Genomic DNA, 17,376 nt, shown 5'->3' on the forward strand with positions numbered 1-17,376 from the left:
AGGAGGACTCGGGTCAAGGTGTGACCACACGTGGCTGCCAAGGGTCCTGTCTTCCGGAAGAAGCCCCACTCGCCTCAGTATCTATGGCTGTATTTCCCAAAGTCCTAGCCGGGTAGTAGGTACCACCCTTCAAGGGCCTTTCCCATCCCCAGCCCAGGAAGCTGCAGCTGAAAGTCGCAAGATGGGGTGGGGTGGTGGTGGCGCACGCCTTTAACCCCAGCACTCAGGAGGCAGAGCCAGGCGGATCTCTGTGAGTTCGAGGCCAGCCTGGACTACAGAGCGAGCTCCAGGACAGGCTCCAAAACGACACAGAGAAACCCTGTCTGGAAAAACCAAACCCCCCCCCCAAAAAAAGTGGCAGTGGTGGTGTGGAGGGAGGAGGCATTAGGCTTGATTTGTTAAGGGCCTCAAAGTGTGTGGCTTTGACAACACAAGTGTATTGTCTCAAACTTCTAGAAGCCAGAACTCCCAGACTGAGGTTAGTCCCTCTGAGGACTGTGAGGGAGAAATCTGTTCCAGGCGGCTTCCCCAGCTTCTGGCAGGTTTCTGGCAATCTTTGGCATTCCGTGGCTTGTACATCACCCCGACCTCAGCCTTCATCATTACATAGTGTTTTCTCTGTGTGTGCCTGTCTCTAGATTTCTCCTTTTTATGAGGACACCAGTCACACTGGAAGAGGGGCCCACCCTGCTGCAGCATGACCTCATCTTAAATAATTCGATGTGCCATGATCCACTTCCAAAGAGGTTCCATTCTAAGTCCTAAGGTTAGGAACTCAATATTAAGGATTTGGGGAGACGCCCTTATCTTGAAAGCCAATTTAGGGAAAAAGAAATCCCCCTCCAAAAACTCGGCTCTTCTTCAGGATTTTTCTCCGAACTCTCTTGGCTATTCCCTTGAAACGTTACTACCCTAAAAATCTAAGGGTTCTGGAATCTGGAACAAGGGCTTTCCTTTCATTCTGTGCCCTCCTCTCTCCTAAAGTGTAGTGTGAATGAAAGCTTCATCACCTGTGTCTAGCAAAAGTAAATAGAAAAATCAATAAACCATCAACATTTCTAAGATTCTGTCCTTGACAATAAATACAAACACCTGTACACCTTTTCCTGGAGTGGTAAAGAGGGAGATTAAGGCCAGAGACTCCTAGGGGAGTACGGGGGACTTGGCAGTCTAGATGTGTCTTCTCGGGACAGAAGAGTGGACCACTGGTCATCCCCTTTAGCAGGTATGAAGAAAAGAGGCAGATTTTTGGAAAAGATTTATTTTAAAATTTGTACAGTCTTTGGATAATTTAGAATTAACAGGTATGCTGTTAAAGTCTCTGTCACACTCTCAAACCCCAGACCAACAGTAGATTCAATTGGCAGAAAGATCCCATGATTGAGGATGCATAGATGGCTACTGAAGTCAGTGCCTGTGTACACGGAGGCCTTCCTGTCAATCACAGACTGTAAACTGTCTGTCGCAAATATTAAACATCTCATCAAATCAATAACACTTACATCCATGTCATAGTCTATTTTACTCAGGCCTCCACATTTACAGAACACAGAGAAAGTTTTACAGATGCCAGAATCACATTACATTTAATTAATTTATTCCTCCACATTAATAACAGTTAAAAACTAGAATCTACCCAGTGTAGTCTCCATCCCTACATCAACATGTACCTCCTGCTGACGGAATGTCAGCTTCCTGGGCGCTCCGTCCCCAGGTCCTGATGCGTTATAATGAGCACGTGAGACGAGAACTTGAAGGAAGCCAAGGATTCCCTAGCCTCGTCCCACACAGCAGCCAAGCAGGCCAATGCTCCGTGCACCCTCAAGCAGACAGAGACCTGAGGCGCAGGCAGGCAGGAGGGCAGGCTCGTGAGTGTTGCAAATGGGGCAGTTGCCATGTTCCTCCCCACTGCTCTCCCTTGCAACATGCATCACTGAGCAGGCCCTTCATGAGTAAATAAGGACAGCAGGGTACCTACTTCCTATGCACCATGGACACAGTCCAGCCACATGCCCTCCTGTGGTCCCCACACAGCCCTGTGAGGTAGGATTGTCACCCCCATTTTACAGATATGCAAACAAAGCCTTGAAGAAGAGACTCTGTGTAAAGTGGCACAGTGAGTCAGTGGGGGTCAACCTGAAAACCCAGGGCCTTTCCCTTCAGGCTTTCTATTGTCTGTATAAGGCAAGGGGTCAGCAGTAAACAGGTGTCTGAAGCTCAAACACTGGAGCCCTGTGAGCACACAGGGCCAGGCTTGGGAGTCCACTGGACTGTATCTCGGTGGCCTCGTTCCATTTGCACTCATTTTTTTTTTTTTAACCATAAACAAGTCATTGGACCACGGGCTGAGTGGACCACTGCAGTTCCCCACCAGGGAGAGAGGTCTCAGAAAATCCTTGTGAGAGTATGCTTGCCAAACACCGTGGGTGCTTCCTGCCCAGAGACCAATGTCACTCCCTGGCAGGGAACTGGTGGAGAGAGCAGGACAATCATCAATCACACACCTCACACCTTGTGAGGATCAGTTCTGATTAAGATTCTAACCTAAGTCCTAGAAAACATAGTCCCCATGCCCTGAGAGACCTTCCATGAGGTCAAAGAAGTTGGGGGTCAGGATATCTGTCAAACAGAAAATGATTAAAAGTAATCTGGGAGGGGTGACTGAGTTAAGGGAAGGTAACGAGAGCAGCTAGAAGGCTAGGGAGTAGACATTTAAAAAAGATAAAAAGAGCCCCAGGTCTATCTGACTCGCCTGGTGTCTACTGTGGGGCAGCACTTGCTGCCGGAGTGGGTAGGGGCATCCTAACAAAAATATCTTGGTCCCATGTCCTACCAGGTCTTAGAGAACGTAAGGGGATGATAACAGGAGAAAGGAAAACGCAGCCCTTCTGATTCAGGTGACATCTACTTGACATGTGTCTTCTCCTCTAAGACGGCCCCAATGCCACACACAGCTTTACAAGAACATGGTGGAGCCGGCTCCTCCTGGGTGTACAGACAGCAGCGCCCTCTCTCTAAAGCCCAGCACCCTGAGCACATGGAATGTTTACATTCGAGCTGCCTGTTGGGTGTCTGTCTCGTCTACTCAAAGTGAATGGGTTGAGGACGGAGACAGGGGGTTTCTGTACCTTTCGTCTCCACATGGAGAGGGAAGGGAGCTACTCCAGAGCCTTTGCTCATCAGCACCCAGGCTTAAGGATCAGCCTCGCCAGACAGGGTGACAACAGGGACTATGTCCCCAGGGAAGCGCCCTTGGGAATGACTTTGCTCTGCAGTCACTGAGCAAGCTTCCATGTCCCACACCAGTGGTTTGTTTTCCCTCCTCTGAGCCACCCTGCATCTGGAACAAATCATGCCTTGGGAGGGCTTCTTTAAGGTGTGAAATCAATACCTGCGTAGAGATTTCAAGCCGTGGAGGGTGCTGGTTTGGGAGGATGACATCATCCGGTTGGGAAAAACAAAGTCTGGTTTTGGCAACCCTGCTGAGAACCGTGGCTCTTTTCCCTGCCCGTGTGGAAGGAGAGGAGGGTGCCATCTAGGGTGAATGTGTGTGGCAGGAGTCTGAGCTCCTATGCTCTGTGGCTGCAGGGAAGGCTGGGTCTGCCTCCTTGCCATCAGGCTCTGGAAGCCCCAGGGTTCCTGCCAACAAAATTCCCTAGAGTGTAAGAAGCAGGCTTGGGCCTGGCTACCCCTCCTCTAAGCAGGGGTAACCAGGAGACTAGCCGTATAATGACCTAGGGAGAAGAATGAGAGTGCCTGGCTCGAGACACGTGCTCAACAGCGAATGTTCCGGAAGCCAGACAGCGTGGCTTTCCCAAACAAATAGATGTCTTCGTCTGTGCCCTCATTGAGATGCTTCACCATATTCTTCTCGAAGAGGAGGGGGTGGTAGGCACCCATCGTGCAGGCGTTGTCGAAGAAGTTCTGGTGGTAGTAGCACACGTCAGTCTTGCGCTTGGATGGGATGAACTCATAAACATCTACCTGGTCACACAGTGTCATCATGATGATGATGCCTACAGAAGGAAGCAGAGGTGAGTCACGCCCAGCAGCCCGGAACTCTGCCCGGTGACTGTAACTGCTCAGCACCTTGAATTTGGTGAGCAGTCACCCCGAGTCCTATCTATTCCTACGATCCCCAGTCTGGGCTTTTCTGATAAGCCAAGGCCAACAGACTGGTCCATTTTATAGCTTTGGACCCCCAGCACCAAGGCTATGGCTTCGGACATGTAGAACCTTCCACCATTCTACAGGATTAAAGGACTCCGTCAGTGAATTTATCAGTGGAGTAAGCTACAGTAAGTCAACGTGAAAGAGACAATGAGTGACACAAGGCTATCACTGTACTTGGCACTTCCTAGCATTACTACACCCTGCCAAAGCCTCACAGAGAACAGTTAGGAAGACTGACTCAGAGAATACCTGTAGGACACAGTTCCGAGGACAGAAAACTTCCCCCCTTTAGTTGGGGTGAGACAAGAGGAAAGCAGAACCAAAGCACGGCCCACTCTGGTGCTGTCCAGAGAAGCAGCGGAGTGAGATGCAAGCCCATCCAGGTGCAGAAGACTCATCTGACCACCCAGACTTGACCCTGACTGGCGGGGGTGTCTTGTGCAGGAAACAATGCCTCCATGTGCCTTCAGCTCTTCACATGCCCTAGGAGGGAGAGCCTTGCAATGCTCCTACTGTGTAGGTTATTGTTTGGGTCCAACAAGACCTCAACGGAAAGAGCCTTTTTCAGTGACTATTAATACAGGGTATCTTTAAAATGGAGCAGCTCCCAACCAGGGGTGAAGCTAGAGACGGTGGCGGCAGCTTTGTTCTGGAAGAATCACGTGCTGGAAGAACACTTCTGCCCTCCAACTGCTCCTGGCTCCATGAGGAAGAAGAGCATCTCTCTGACTGACAAAGGCACCCTTAGGAATGACGGGAAGGGACACTTCTCCTCAGCAAGGCCTGAGAGCACTGGTGTGGGGTCAAAGGGCAGTGTACTTCGGAGGGAGGACAGGGACACAGCCAACAGCAGGGCAGTGGGGCCACAGGCAGCGTGCTCCTTGGCATGTCAGCCGTAGCCGCTCTAGAAGCCCCGGGAAGAACCCAGACGCATCTACCTAAAAGCTGAAGCGGAGGTCACAGAGGGGATGACACACCGTAAGGGCCCTAATTTCCTCTCTGCCTCTAATAGGAGAGCTACTCATTCACTCCGGGAACATTTACCATGCCAAACCCACGAGGACAAATAAAACACAGTTAGCACCCGAGCCTGGGACGTAGACAGATACAACTGCACAGTGGTGGGTCCTGGAACCACCTGGTTCAGAGTGTCCCACTGTAGGTATCCATGGAAGGCGTGCCCATCCCTCTGCACAGACAGCCTGCACACTCACGGAAATGTCCCAGTGATCCATCCAAAGAGAAAGGGAGGGAAGGATAGATGGGCAGTGGGAACCAAGGGACGTGGAAAGAGCTTAAGAAGAGGGTCTTTGACCAGCAGTCAATCCATCCCACGTCAGCTTCCCGCTTCCAACATGACCCCACACGGCAAGCTTGCCCATCTTCTCTCAGGGTTGTGACCAAGGCATCCACAAAGCAGGAGAGGTACGACTGATTCAGGTTCCCAGCACGATTCTACAGAGCCGTGTTACCAGCTCTATCTGTATTTAAATATGTAACATTTTGTTCATTATAATTTTTGGCATTGTGATTTTTAAAGACACTGACTTAAAATATTACTTGATTAATGAGTTTTGGCATATGCTTTAAATTGTAAGCCTAAGACGGAGTCTTGCTCGCTCCATCCATCCAAGGTCCTATTTTCTCACTCCCTTCTCTTTGCTTGTTCTTCCCTTTAGTCTACTGCTCCATGTCAAACCCTCCACAGAACTATCGTCCTGACTTCTCTCCTCCACAGAACTATCTCTGACCATCCAGCTAGCGGGGTTCTTCTCTCCCAAAACAGCAAGGGTCTCTTTATTGTGGCACAGACCGAATATGGCCTGAGCTGTCGGACTGAACTCCCTCGGCAGACGTCCTAAGGAGAAAAATTGCATCTTATTTGATCTAGAACTTAGTACAGTGTACAAACTGAGCGACTGTTCTGGTGAATGACTGAGACCCAAGAAGAAAGCCAACCGCTTGTACAAAACAACACAGGACTTCTCCACACACGGACTCACCCAGCATGCCGGAGGACGGAGGGTTTGGCTGAATCCAATCCGAAGAGATCTCCTGAATGATGTCCCACAGTTCCCATGGCATCTGAGGCCTGAGCATGTAAAAGGGCTGGTTGGGGTACAGCCTGCGATAACTCTTATACGTTTCGAAGAAGTTGTAGTCTGGCTTCCGGTACCACTGGAAAAAGAGGAAGTGGTTGGATCAGTAAAGGAATGGGCTCCTTGCACAAACATTCTTGCCAGATATCAGCCTGGTCTTGCCGCAGATCACAAACATCTCCAAATCTCAGCCCTTGGTGGGTGGGACACACACACACACACACACACACACACACACACACACACACACACACACACATACATATATATGTATAGTGAGTAGGGCCCAGGACATAGTCTATGCTTATAGGAGTGTTGGACTGGTGACCTTGGAAGGGCTTTAGATGTCAGAGTCTGGGAGTGGTGTCAGCTTAAAGGGGCCTCTGCACCATCTAAACTGTCCTTTATTTGCTGCTCATTTGTTTGTGTGTAAGCAGTTCTCACTATTTGGCAAAGGCTGTCCTTGAGCCCCTGGTCTCAAGTGATCCTCCTGCCTCAGCTTCCCCAGGAGCCAGGACCAGTATACCTAAGTACTCTTACTATTGAAGGCGAGGAAACTGGGGCCCAAGTAGTTGCCTCTGTGGGTTCAAGAGTCCTTCATCTGACTCAGGCAGACTTGGGATCTAACTGAGATCAGTGGGAAACCGTCGACTTCAGAAGTGAGGGCACTGGTGATTGCCACAGCCAACTAGCCATCAGTGGGCGTTTCAGGATTAAGTGTGCCAAGAGAAGAGCTTTCTGTCCTGCTTCTGTAAAGCTATTCTCTCAAGGCTACTATAGCCCATGTCAAGAGAGGCTAACCTACATATATAACAAAAAATGAGGGGACAGTTTCAGATAACCTGTGACTCACATCTTTTTCCCTAAAACAATTGATATTGCAGATCTATGACATTGAGTTAGGAAAGCTAGCCTTGGCACAGGTTTCTCCTCGCTACACTCAGCTTACCCATCTGTAAAATGGGAGCCGCCACACTTCCACAGACTTCTTGATAGTGTTACAAGAGTGAGATGAGAATTCTAGACTTTGGAAGTGAGGAGCAGAAATGAGACAACATTATTGAGAGGAAAGATGGTAAATTCTTCTCCCACCAGGGCTCATCAGGAGTAAGCTGCCTTGATGATGAATACAGCAAGTAAGCATTGAGGAACACTGTAAGCATTGAGGAACACAGTAAGCGTTGAGGAACACTGTAAGCATTGAGGAACAGACCTTACTCCAGATTACCACTGGTCCAGGCTCCATCCCTCCCAATATGTGCCAGCACTGGAAAATACGCAAATGAACTCCAGGGAAGGCATGCAGAGGGGCTGGTTAGGATGGGGGGTCTGAATGTGCTAGCCCCCACGTAATGGGCTGCCCAAACCTCAGCCAGCCAGAAATGGCTCAGTCAGCTACGACTTCAAAAATCTAGAAACAAGCCGGGCGGTGGTGGCGCACGCCTTTAATCCCAGCACTTGGGAGGCAGAGGCAGGCGGATCTCTGTGAGTTCGAGGCCAGCCTGGGCTACAGAGTGAGTTCTGGGAAAGGCACAAAGCTACACAGAGAAACCCTGTCTCCAAAAAAAAAAAAAAAGAATTCTAGAAACACAGAAATCTAAGGGCAGATGGGAGGTCCACTTACGTTTGGAATATCTGCATGGTACAAAGATGGGTCCCACACAATGAGGATTCCTTCGTTGTACAAGGTGTTCTTCAGGAAGTGCTTTTCTGTGGTGATTAGCTGCAGTGAGAAGGAGACAAGATGTAAGGTAAGCATTTATGTGTACACATTTGGCTCATAATTACAATTTCACATCATCAGGTTGGGACCATCTGCGACCCAGAGCTCCATATGAGGACCTAAGCTGGTTTAGCGCTTACCTTCAATGGAAAGACAGGGACGATGCTCACGTGAATTGTGTTTATAACAAGCTGTTAGCCATGGAGTAGGAAGGGCCCCACTCAGACTCTGAATCTAAAGGGTCACAGTGAAATGGTACAGAACCCTAGTCCTATACTCATACCTTGCCAGGGGAAGAGAAATGAAAAGTAATGGCCCATTTTCAAAGATGCCACAGGCAAGCTTGGACCCAGTTACAGATACACTGAGGATACTGGGTCCCTGCTAGCGTCTGCCAGTCCAGCTACAGTCCCTCTCCAAATTCCTAACAGCCAAGTTTGCCGAATCACCAGGGACGTGACAAGGTCACGTGCCTGACAAGCTTTAAATAAACACGACGTAAAATATAACGATGAGCCCACCCACTATCTTTGGTAAGAAATAGACAATCCTAAGTGGCAGAGGGAAGGATAAACCCAGATGGCACGGACGCCACAGCACTCCTTGGCATGTGCCCAAAGACTCAGCATCCTAGTTCACAGACACTTGCTCAGCCATGGTCATTGCTGCTCTATTCATAACAGCTAGGAAACGGAAACAACCCAAATGTCCTTCAGCTGATGAGCAGATAATAAAAATGTTACCTATGCACCTTGGAATGCTATGGAGCTGGAAAGAAAAATGAAATCACAAACTTGGTGAGGAAATGGATAGAACTAGAAAAGATGATACTGAGTGAGGTAACCCAGGCCTCGAAAGACAAACGTCACATATTCTGTCTTAGTGGAGGTTCCTAGCTCCCAATCTTCAGGTGTGAGGACGCAGCCTGCAGTAACTACGGAAAGCAGGAAAGTGAAAGAGGACCACTGCCTGGACAGCGGGGCTGGGGAGTCATGGAGAGGGAACAGCGGGTACAAGCAATATAATCAGGGAAACGGAAAAGCGAGGCTCCCTGGGGAGTGGAGAGGTAAATACTGGGAAAGGAGGGATATGGGAAAGAGCAATACGGATGCCTGAAAAAGCCACAGAACTCATACTATTAACTATTTACCTTAAAGAAACCCTACACGTGTAATTTCATGTATAAATATACAAATATAGTTTAATTTTTCAATCTAGGCTAACAGTGCCCCCTCCAAGAGCCAAAGAGCACCTAACAAAAATGTCAATACCAGACACAGGAAGCCCACTTTTGAGTTGCTGGTCAGGGCTGTCCAAGAGACTCCCAAAACATACAGCCCATTGCTGTGCCCTTGATTCCAATGACACTAAGTGAGATCTACGTATGGTACAAAGAATAGCTATGTCATGAACTTCTCTATCCCTTCCAATAGACAGAGGATCCCTACAAGCCTGCAGACATAATCTTTGCAGAGCATGCTCTTCTAAGAGACAGGAGCTACCAGTGGAGGACTCACATCAGCCAGGATTTGTATAGTTAGATCGGTTGCTAGGAAGCCAAGGGTTACACACAGTCCCTGCCCTCCAGGTGGCCAGAGCCAGATAGAGATGGTAAACAATGAAACCATGTCTAGACATACAATAGTATGACACTAGAGACTATATAAGGATGACAATGGGGTGTTGAAACATTAAGGGATGATAAATATGAACATGCCATGCCATATGAACATGGGGGTGGCATGGTATTCTTGCTTGAGGGAGCAAGAATGTCCTGAACACAGAGAACAAGTGCAGATCCCCAATACAAGAAGATGTGAGAGTCTGGTGAAAATGAAGAGCTGTCGTCATGAACTCTTTCTTTCTTCCTTCCTTGGGAGCACCTCAAATATTTATTTCATTGAGTGGCAACCTAGAAGAGGCTATCTGAAAGAAATACTCGCCAGCTTCTCTTGTAGTTAAATGGCTATGTAACACATTCTAACCAGTAATATGTAATGAGTGTGGCTTCCCAGAGGGGACCCTCCTGTCCTGGTGGCTGAAATGGGGAAGTGGTGTCTGGAGCTTGAATGGTCATCATGATGTCGCATGCTGACAGCAGCAGAATAAAAAGTAGAAGGGCCTGGCATTTTGTTCCAGCAGATAATGTGCAACTCCACAGTGTCTGCCCTGAACTTTCAGAAGACGGAGGAATACATTTTGGTCTAATTAAGAAAGTTTGGGGGAAGAGACGAGGTGGTTCCTGTCACTTATAGCCAAACCTAATTTCCATTCTATAAGTGAGGTGTCTGTTTGGGGATTATAAGTTGTGGTTAGAATAGAGAGACAAATGTGGGCAGGAGCCAAGTGGTTGGTACTTCCCATCTGTATCCCAAAGGTGAGTCAGCTTCTGGTAGTCTTCGGGCGCGCGTGCGCGCGCACACACACACACACACACACACACACACACACACACACACACACACGCTCACAGCCCCCAGGAGTTTATATAAGTGGTACACGTAGGGAGAGGAGAGCAGAAAGTGGCCAGGGCTGGGATCTTCTGGAGGGAAAAGGGGAAAGCCATGAAGCATCACTGTACCCATCCCTCCCACACTCCCAATGACACGGTTCTGAACACATCCACATCCATTCCTACCAGGTGAAATTGAAACACTACCTCAAAGAAAGATTCCCTGAGACCTATGGAGGGCTGGCAGTGTGAATCTCTGCCCTGCTCCCCCCATAGCTACCTCTGTGGTCTCGGTAGACTTACCTCTCCTCTCTAGGTCTAAAATGTTTTGTTCACACACAACACATCCTATAAGGCCTTACCTAAGGTACCAGTCAATATTAGAAAGAGCAAAGCTTTTAACTGAGGGCCCTGTACTTATGTGGCAAAGCAGTAAGACCTGGTTCAAAGGATCCTGATGGGGGAGGGGTGAAATCATGATGAGGAAACTCAATCACCCCCACAGCAACAGAGCTTAGAAGAACATCTAGCAAGAAAAGGCTACTCCAGGGAGATATGTGTTGCTGCTCAAGGCAACCTTCCCAACCACAAAGTAACAAATACTAATATATAGAAAACAAGTGGAGAACGCACCCGCACACACACACACACCACACACACAGAAGGGGGTACTCATCTATGATTGCACATAACTCCACTGTTCAGACCTTACCTCTGACTAGTTCTCATTGGGACTTTTTTCTTCCCAGATCACTTTCTCTCTATGTAGGGCTGTGCTCCATTCAAATGATGAAAATCTGATTCATGGTGTGTCTGTATTTAGAGACAGGACCTCTAGGGAGGTACTGAGGGTTAAGTGAGGCCATAGGGTAGAGCCCTCATCCACTAAATGTGATGACCTTACCAGAGGAAGAGGCACCAGGGTCTTCGTGCATGCACTGGAAGAAAGGTTAAGCGAAGACACAGCACGAAGCTGGCCATCAGTGTATATGCGCGTGTGTGTGTTTGTGTGTGTGTGTGTGTGTGTGTGTGTGTGTGTGTGTGTGTGTGTGTGTGTGTCCTATGAGTATGCGTTGTTAGATACAGAAATATATCTGAACACCAGAGAAGGAATCTAAGGGCTTGAAGCTTCCAAAGATAAAGGCAACCACTTTTGGGAAGTCCTTGCCTGAGCAGTGTCTGGCTAGTATTCGGGACAACGGTCCAGGCTTTTGATGGATCATCTTTAACAGCAAAAACTTAGGCAAATGGGGTTGACTCATTAATTACTTCTTATTTAGAGGCAAGGTCTCTCTGTGTTACATGCCCTGGCCTTGAGTTCCTAGGTGTAAGTGATCCTCCTGCCTCAATATCCCATGTAGCTGGGACTCCAGGTGTGCACCATTATGCCTGCCTCTCACTCTTCACTGTACAGTATTTACTAAGGAACGTATCTCTGATCCCGAACATCTCACATGTACATTCACAACCAAATTAATAGTTAAAGCCCAACAAATATTCTGGAACATCTCACTATATCAGAAAGCACAATAGTGCTAAAAAAAATATTAGAGAGAGAGAACGGTGGGGGAGAAGAAGAAAATGTGAGGCTGTGTACATCTCAAGAATAATAGGATAATTTGCATACAACAGGAATTCAGAACAGTAATGAATTATAAACCACCGAAAGAATAACAATCTGTGATACCATGAAGGAAAGAAGTGGGGGGGGGGGGGCTATTTAGCTTGTACTGTAATAATCTGCCTCTTAACCTGCCTGTCACAACCTCACTGGGATCATGTATCACTGTGAGGATTTAAAAAAAAAAAAAAAACAATGTGGCAACAGGAAAGGGTTTCAGAACACACAACCACCAAGAAATAGTTCAAACGCCAACGTGCAAGGAATCTGAGGTGTCTGGGAACCGCTCACTCATACTGCATTACGGGACCTCCTTGTAGCTGTGGGTAGGAAGGAACACAGGACACTGCGTACTGCTTGCTGGCTGCCATGCCAAGCCACACCACAAACTGCCTAAGCCTCTTAGGCTCAGATGTGAAACTATTATGTGCTGTGAACTACGCATTTTTGCTGTACATAACAAAATTTTCTGCTCTTGCATAATAGTTTAATAACAGAAAAAATAAAATATTTTCAATTAAAAAAAAAAAGAAGTCTTGCTATAATGGGATTCTGAGGATTGACTCAGTAGTGTGGAAAGAGCTGCCACCAGCTGGAGCAAAGATCGACTCAAACTAAAGTAACTATTAATGCTAAGGAGGGAGAGAAATTTTGATGAACAGAATACAACCGTTCACTTAAGGAACACAGAGACAAGCAGTAATTATATGATGGGAAGGCAGGTAATGCTACATCTAGTGATCAAAATAAAGTCAACAACAAGAGGGAGATGGACATAGTCTCCTTATCATACAATATTTTGAGGCAATTGTAAGAGGCGTGGAGGTCCTTACACTCATAGGTAAGTACCAGGGAAAACAGGAATGTTAAACACTGGCGGGTTATCTCTTCAAAGGGAGAGGTGTATAACTTGTTTTCCACCCAGAAGACTGAGAGTGGACATGGTTGATAGCCTGGTGATCTCTGCACTATCTGTAAAGCACATTGTCCAACCCCCAACACTTAGGTTGGTCTCAGTCAATCTATGACGACATCCTCCCCTGGACCCTAACCATGAGAGCACTGCTTACCTTGAGCCTGCTTCCTTAGGTAATCTACAGAACCTATCTTTATGGAAGATGTCACTTGTACTTTACAAGAGTTTTGATGCAATCATGTCTTAAGCTTTGTTATACAAACAGGATTGAGTTAATTATCACCAGGAAACGTTTTTCCAAATTGTGCTGTACTTAAATATGCCTAAAACTACCTGGTGTCGGACTCCCTGAAGTTTGAACCGACACCAGCTACTGAGTCATATTGAACCTAGGTTCCTTCTTGTCTCCCCAGGATCAACACTCTGCTGGCCTTGGTGGTCGCAAAGTGCCCGCCAATAGGCAACAACATCATTTATGTAATTTTCCATGCAGGAATGCTTAAAATTAATCTAATACTGAGAAAACAATGGAGAAACCCAAAGTAAGAAACATTGAAGAAAACTATTAATTTCCCAAAATGTAAGTGTGTTAAAATATTTAAAAAGGAGCTTTGACACACAGGACAGCAGGATCTGTACCCTGTCTGGGCAGTACACTAGAACTGACCCTGTTGGCAGTGGTACAGGTGAGTCGGCCCTGGGGGTGAGAGAACAGGAGAAATGACCTCTCATGCCCCCGCCACCTGCATGTGGTGACATGGGTAAGGGAAAGATACCCTCCCCCTCCCCCTTGCTACTTGCAGCAGGCAAGAGGGCTGGCCCCAGGGTCGGGAGCTGCAGCACACAGGAGAGGGGACCCTGCACCCCGCCCCAGGAGCGCACTATAACTAAACCTGTTGTTGGGGGCAGGCACAGGTGAGCCAGTCCCAAGGTGGGAGAGCAGGAGAGCTGACCCTTGCATGCTCCCTAGAGCAATCAGGAGAGCGGGCCCTGCACCTTGCCTGGCCAAGACAGTGGAGCTGGCCCTGGTGGTGTGAGCAGGACCCGAGGGCCTGAGACCAAGAGAACTGGCCCCGTCCCTTGCTGCAGGCTGCACTTGGGTGGGCTGGCCAAGGCGGTGCTGGAGAGCTCACCCTGGTGGCGACAAGAGGAGAAAGCTGGCGGGCTGACAGCTACCAGCCAGGTCCGGGCTACGAGCTGGCCCACCTCAGCATTCACCTCATCTATGGACTGTTGGAGCATGTGAAGGGCATGAACCTACAGATCCAAAACTGCGGGATCTCCATGACACAGGACAACAGGCTATCCAAGAGGAGCCCCAGTGAGAGCCCATCATCAATGGTATAGCAGAGGCCAGAGGCCTCAAGCCAGACGAAGGACTCATGGTAATGAACACTTGCCATGGAAGGTGAAAGGTCTAAAGTTGGAACTTAAAGACAGCAGTAGCGCCTGGCAGATGGCTGTGCTGGGCACTTCCTGGCACATGCAGAGCCCTGGCCTCCGTTTCCAATGTTGTAAAACTAATAAACAAACAAACAAAAACACAAAAGCCGCTTTGGGGTTTCAGGTAGCACCGGGAAACAGACCATATCCAACCCCACCTCTGGCCCGCATTGCTTACTTTTTGCATGGCTCAGAGTAACAACTCCCTTCAGCTGCTTGAGCCTAAATGACCTTGTGTAACACAATGATCAAGCTTCACGTCATAAAAATCCAGCGAGCTAAGACGTGGAGCACCTTGGCAGTTGTTTAATAAACGGGGCTCACTGTTACTTCAGGATCAGCCCCAATAACCATCTAGAGATGTCCTGGATGAACCTACCAGTGCACTTATGGCTCACGTGACATAGGTTCTCTTCCTGGGCCTCCAGATGCTTCTAAGGAAGCCACTATATTCTCCTGTACTGGCATCTCTTCTTTGAGGTCCCCTGAGCACAACAGGTACACAGCTGAGTCTCACAGAAACCATCTCGAACTGAGAGTTAAAACCAGAGCATTTTCCTGCTGAATCTTACCACACCTGGCACGGGACATACATGGGTCAGCTGAGCCAAAGCTTTAGGTATGACACTCATTTCTATAAAAAGTCATTTTCTTAATGACAAAGGCACCAAGTTTGTTTCCTGTGCCTTTGTCTCAGCCCAGCTCTGCCCAGGGCTAGCCTCGGCCACAAAGACACAGGGATTATGGAGGCGTTTTCTCAACTGAGGTTCCCTGCTTTCAAATAACTCTAGCTAGTCTCAACTTGACATAAAACTAGCCAGCACACTCATTGTTGGTGTATGTTGTATAAAAATTCAACTGTTTTTCTACGTGTGGAATTGGACTCTGTGATTTTTATCAAACTAGTTATTAGTCCTAACTTTAGCTTAAGGGGGGTAAAATTTAAAGTTTTTACGGATAAGATGGTGATATTTGTAAATAGATGAAATTTTACTTCCTGTTTTCCAACTTCGATCTATTTTACTTTTTTCTTTCCTAATTGCTGTGGTCAGGACTTCCAGCGATATTTCAATACAAAGAGCACAAGCAGGTAGCCTTGTCTTGTTCCTAATTTTAATGGAAGGCTTTTGGTCTTTCATTGAGTACAGTATCTGCCTGTTTTTCATAATGGCACTTACTATGTTAAGGCAGTTTCTAGTTTATTGAGTGTTTTTAGTCATGAAAAAGAACTGAATTTTGTCAGGGACTTTTTGACCATCAGGTGAAATTATCATTTTTCCCTCATCCTATTAATTCAGCATATTATGTTATCAACATTTTATGTCAAACCATCCTTGCATTCCAGAAAGAAATCCCACTCGGTCATGGCTGCAATCCTCTTACAACACCATCTAATTTGGACTTTTGAATAGTCCATGAGGTACGTTGATCTAGTTTCATTCCTTCTGGGGTCATTGCTAATTCAACTATGAGGACAATGTTCACAGAATGAGTTAGAGTCTTTCTTCCTCCTCATTCTTTGGGAAAACGTTTGAAAAAAGAATGCTGTTAGCACTTTAATATTCAATATAGTTCACACCATGACGTCATGGGGTCCTGGGCTCTGTCTAGAACCTTTTAAAAATATTGATTCAGTTTTGTTACTAGTTGCAAGTACCAAAGGCTTTATGTTTCATTATGGTTTAGTTTTGATAGGTTTTGTTTCTAAAAGTTTGTTTATCTAGGTTGTACTATTGATTAGTGTAACTGTTCATAGCATAGTCTTTTTTAAAAAAAAATTCTTCAGAATTATAGTAATGTCTCCATTATAATTTCAGAGATCTACCTGCCTGCCTCTGCCCCCGAGTGCTGGGATTAAAGGCATGCGCCACCACCGCCTGGCTTCTTCTCTCTTTTTACCTTTGTTCCTTGAGCTAAGATTTATCAATATTGTTGAATTTTTCAAAGAACCAACTTTGGGGTCCTGGTTTTTCTTCACTGCTCTTTCTCTTCTCTTTTAAAAATCGCTCATCTTTATCATTTTCTTCCTTCTGCTTGCTTCATATTTAGCTTGTATTTCTTCTTAGGTTGTAAAGTTATGTTAATTTGAGGTCTTTCTCATCTTTTTTTTTTTTTTTTTTTTGGTTTTTCGAGACAGGGTTTCTCTGTGTAGCTTTGCGCCTTTCCTGGAACTCGCTTTGGAGACCAGGCTGGCCTCGAACTCACAGAGATCCGCCTGGCTCTGCCTCCCGAGTGCTGGGATTAAAGGCGTGCGCCACCACCGCCCGGCTCTTTCTCATCTTTTAATATAAGAATTCAGAGGTAAAAATTTCCCTTTATTGGTATTTTAACTGAATGTGTAAGTTTTATATACTTCATTGTGTTGTAAATCATTTCTAAGTATCAGCTGATATCCCTTGTTGTGGGCCACTGAACTATAGTTATGACATATCAGAAAAAGTATTCCTAAGAATACTGTATGTGCTAAAACAATCTTGGGTAAAACTGGTCTCAGGGCTAGCCCTAAATTCCTATGCAATATGACTCTGAGCTAAAGGTTAACTGCTGTCTCTCTGCTTCAGTAAACAACACTTGCTTGCTGCAAATGTGCAGAGCTGCCTTTCTGTATATGTCATAATTGAGTCTTGTGACCTTCAAAACTTGAACCAGCTGGAGGTCACGGCTGATTCCCGAAAATCTGTTTGGGAAAGTCCCACCAGTGGTTAAGACTCCATTGAACTTATTCAGGCCTCTCAGCAGTTTCTCTCTTCAGGGATCCCACAACACCTTTGTGATTTCTTTTATCCATTGGTTACTTAAGAGTGGGCTGTATGATTTCCAGAGTTTTAAAAGGATATTGGAGATTTTAATACTACACTCTCAGTAAAGGAGAGAACACACAGAGGATAAGGACATGAAGAGAATCACACAATAAGCTAATGAGATCTGATCTAATAGGCATGTGGAGGT

At 46.8% G+C, this 17,376-nt stretch overlaps 1 protein-coding gene across 1 annotated transcript in view; it reads right to left on the reverse strand.

Annotated features, from left to right (window-relative positions):
* Positions 1-1,243: 1,243 nt before the first annotated feature.
* Positions 1,244-17,376, reverse strand: part of St6gal1 (ST6 beta-galactoside alpha-2,6-sialyltransferase 1) — a 127,805-nt gene continuing 111,672 nt past the window's right edge. The window contains 3 exon segments of the mRNA XM_052740312.1: positions 1,244-4,016; positions 6,177-6,351; positions 7,897-7,995. Coding sequence (XP_052596272.1) covers positions 3,775-4,016; positions 6,177-6,351; positions 7,897-7,995 — 516 coding nt within the window. The 3' untranslated portion in view covers positions 1,244-3,774.

Source organism: Peromyscus californicus, unplaced genomic scaffold (genome assembly GCF_007827085.1).
Source record: "Peromyscus californicus insignis strain IS unplaced genomic scaffold, ASM782708v3 Scaffold_16__1_contigs__length_79575227, whole genome shotgun sequence".
Taxonomy (NCBI): Eukaryota; Metazoa; Chordata; class Mammalia; order Rodentia; family Cricetidae; genus Peromyscus; species Peromyscus californicus.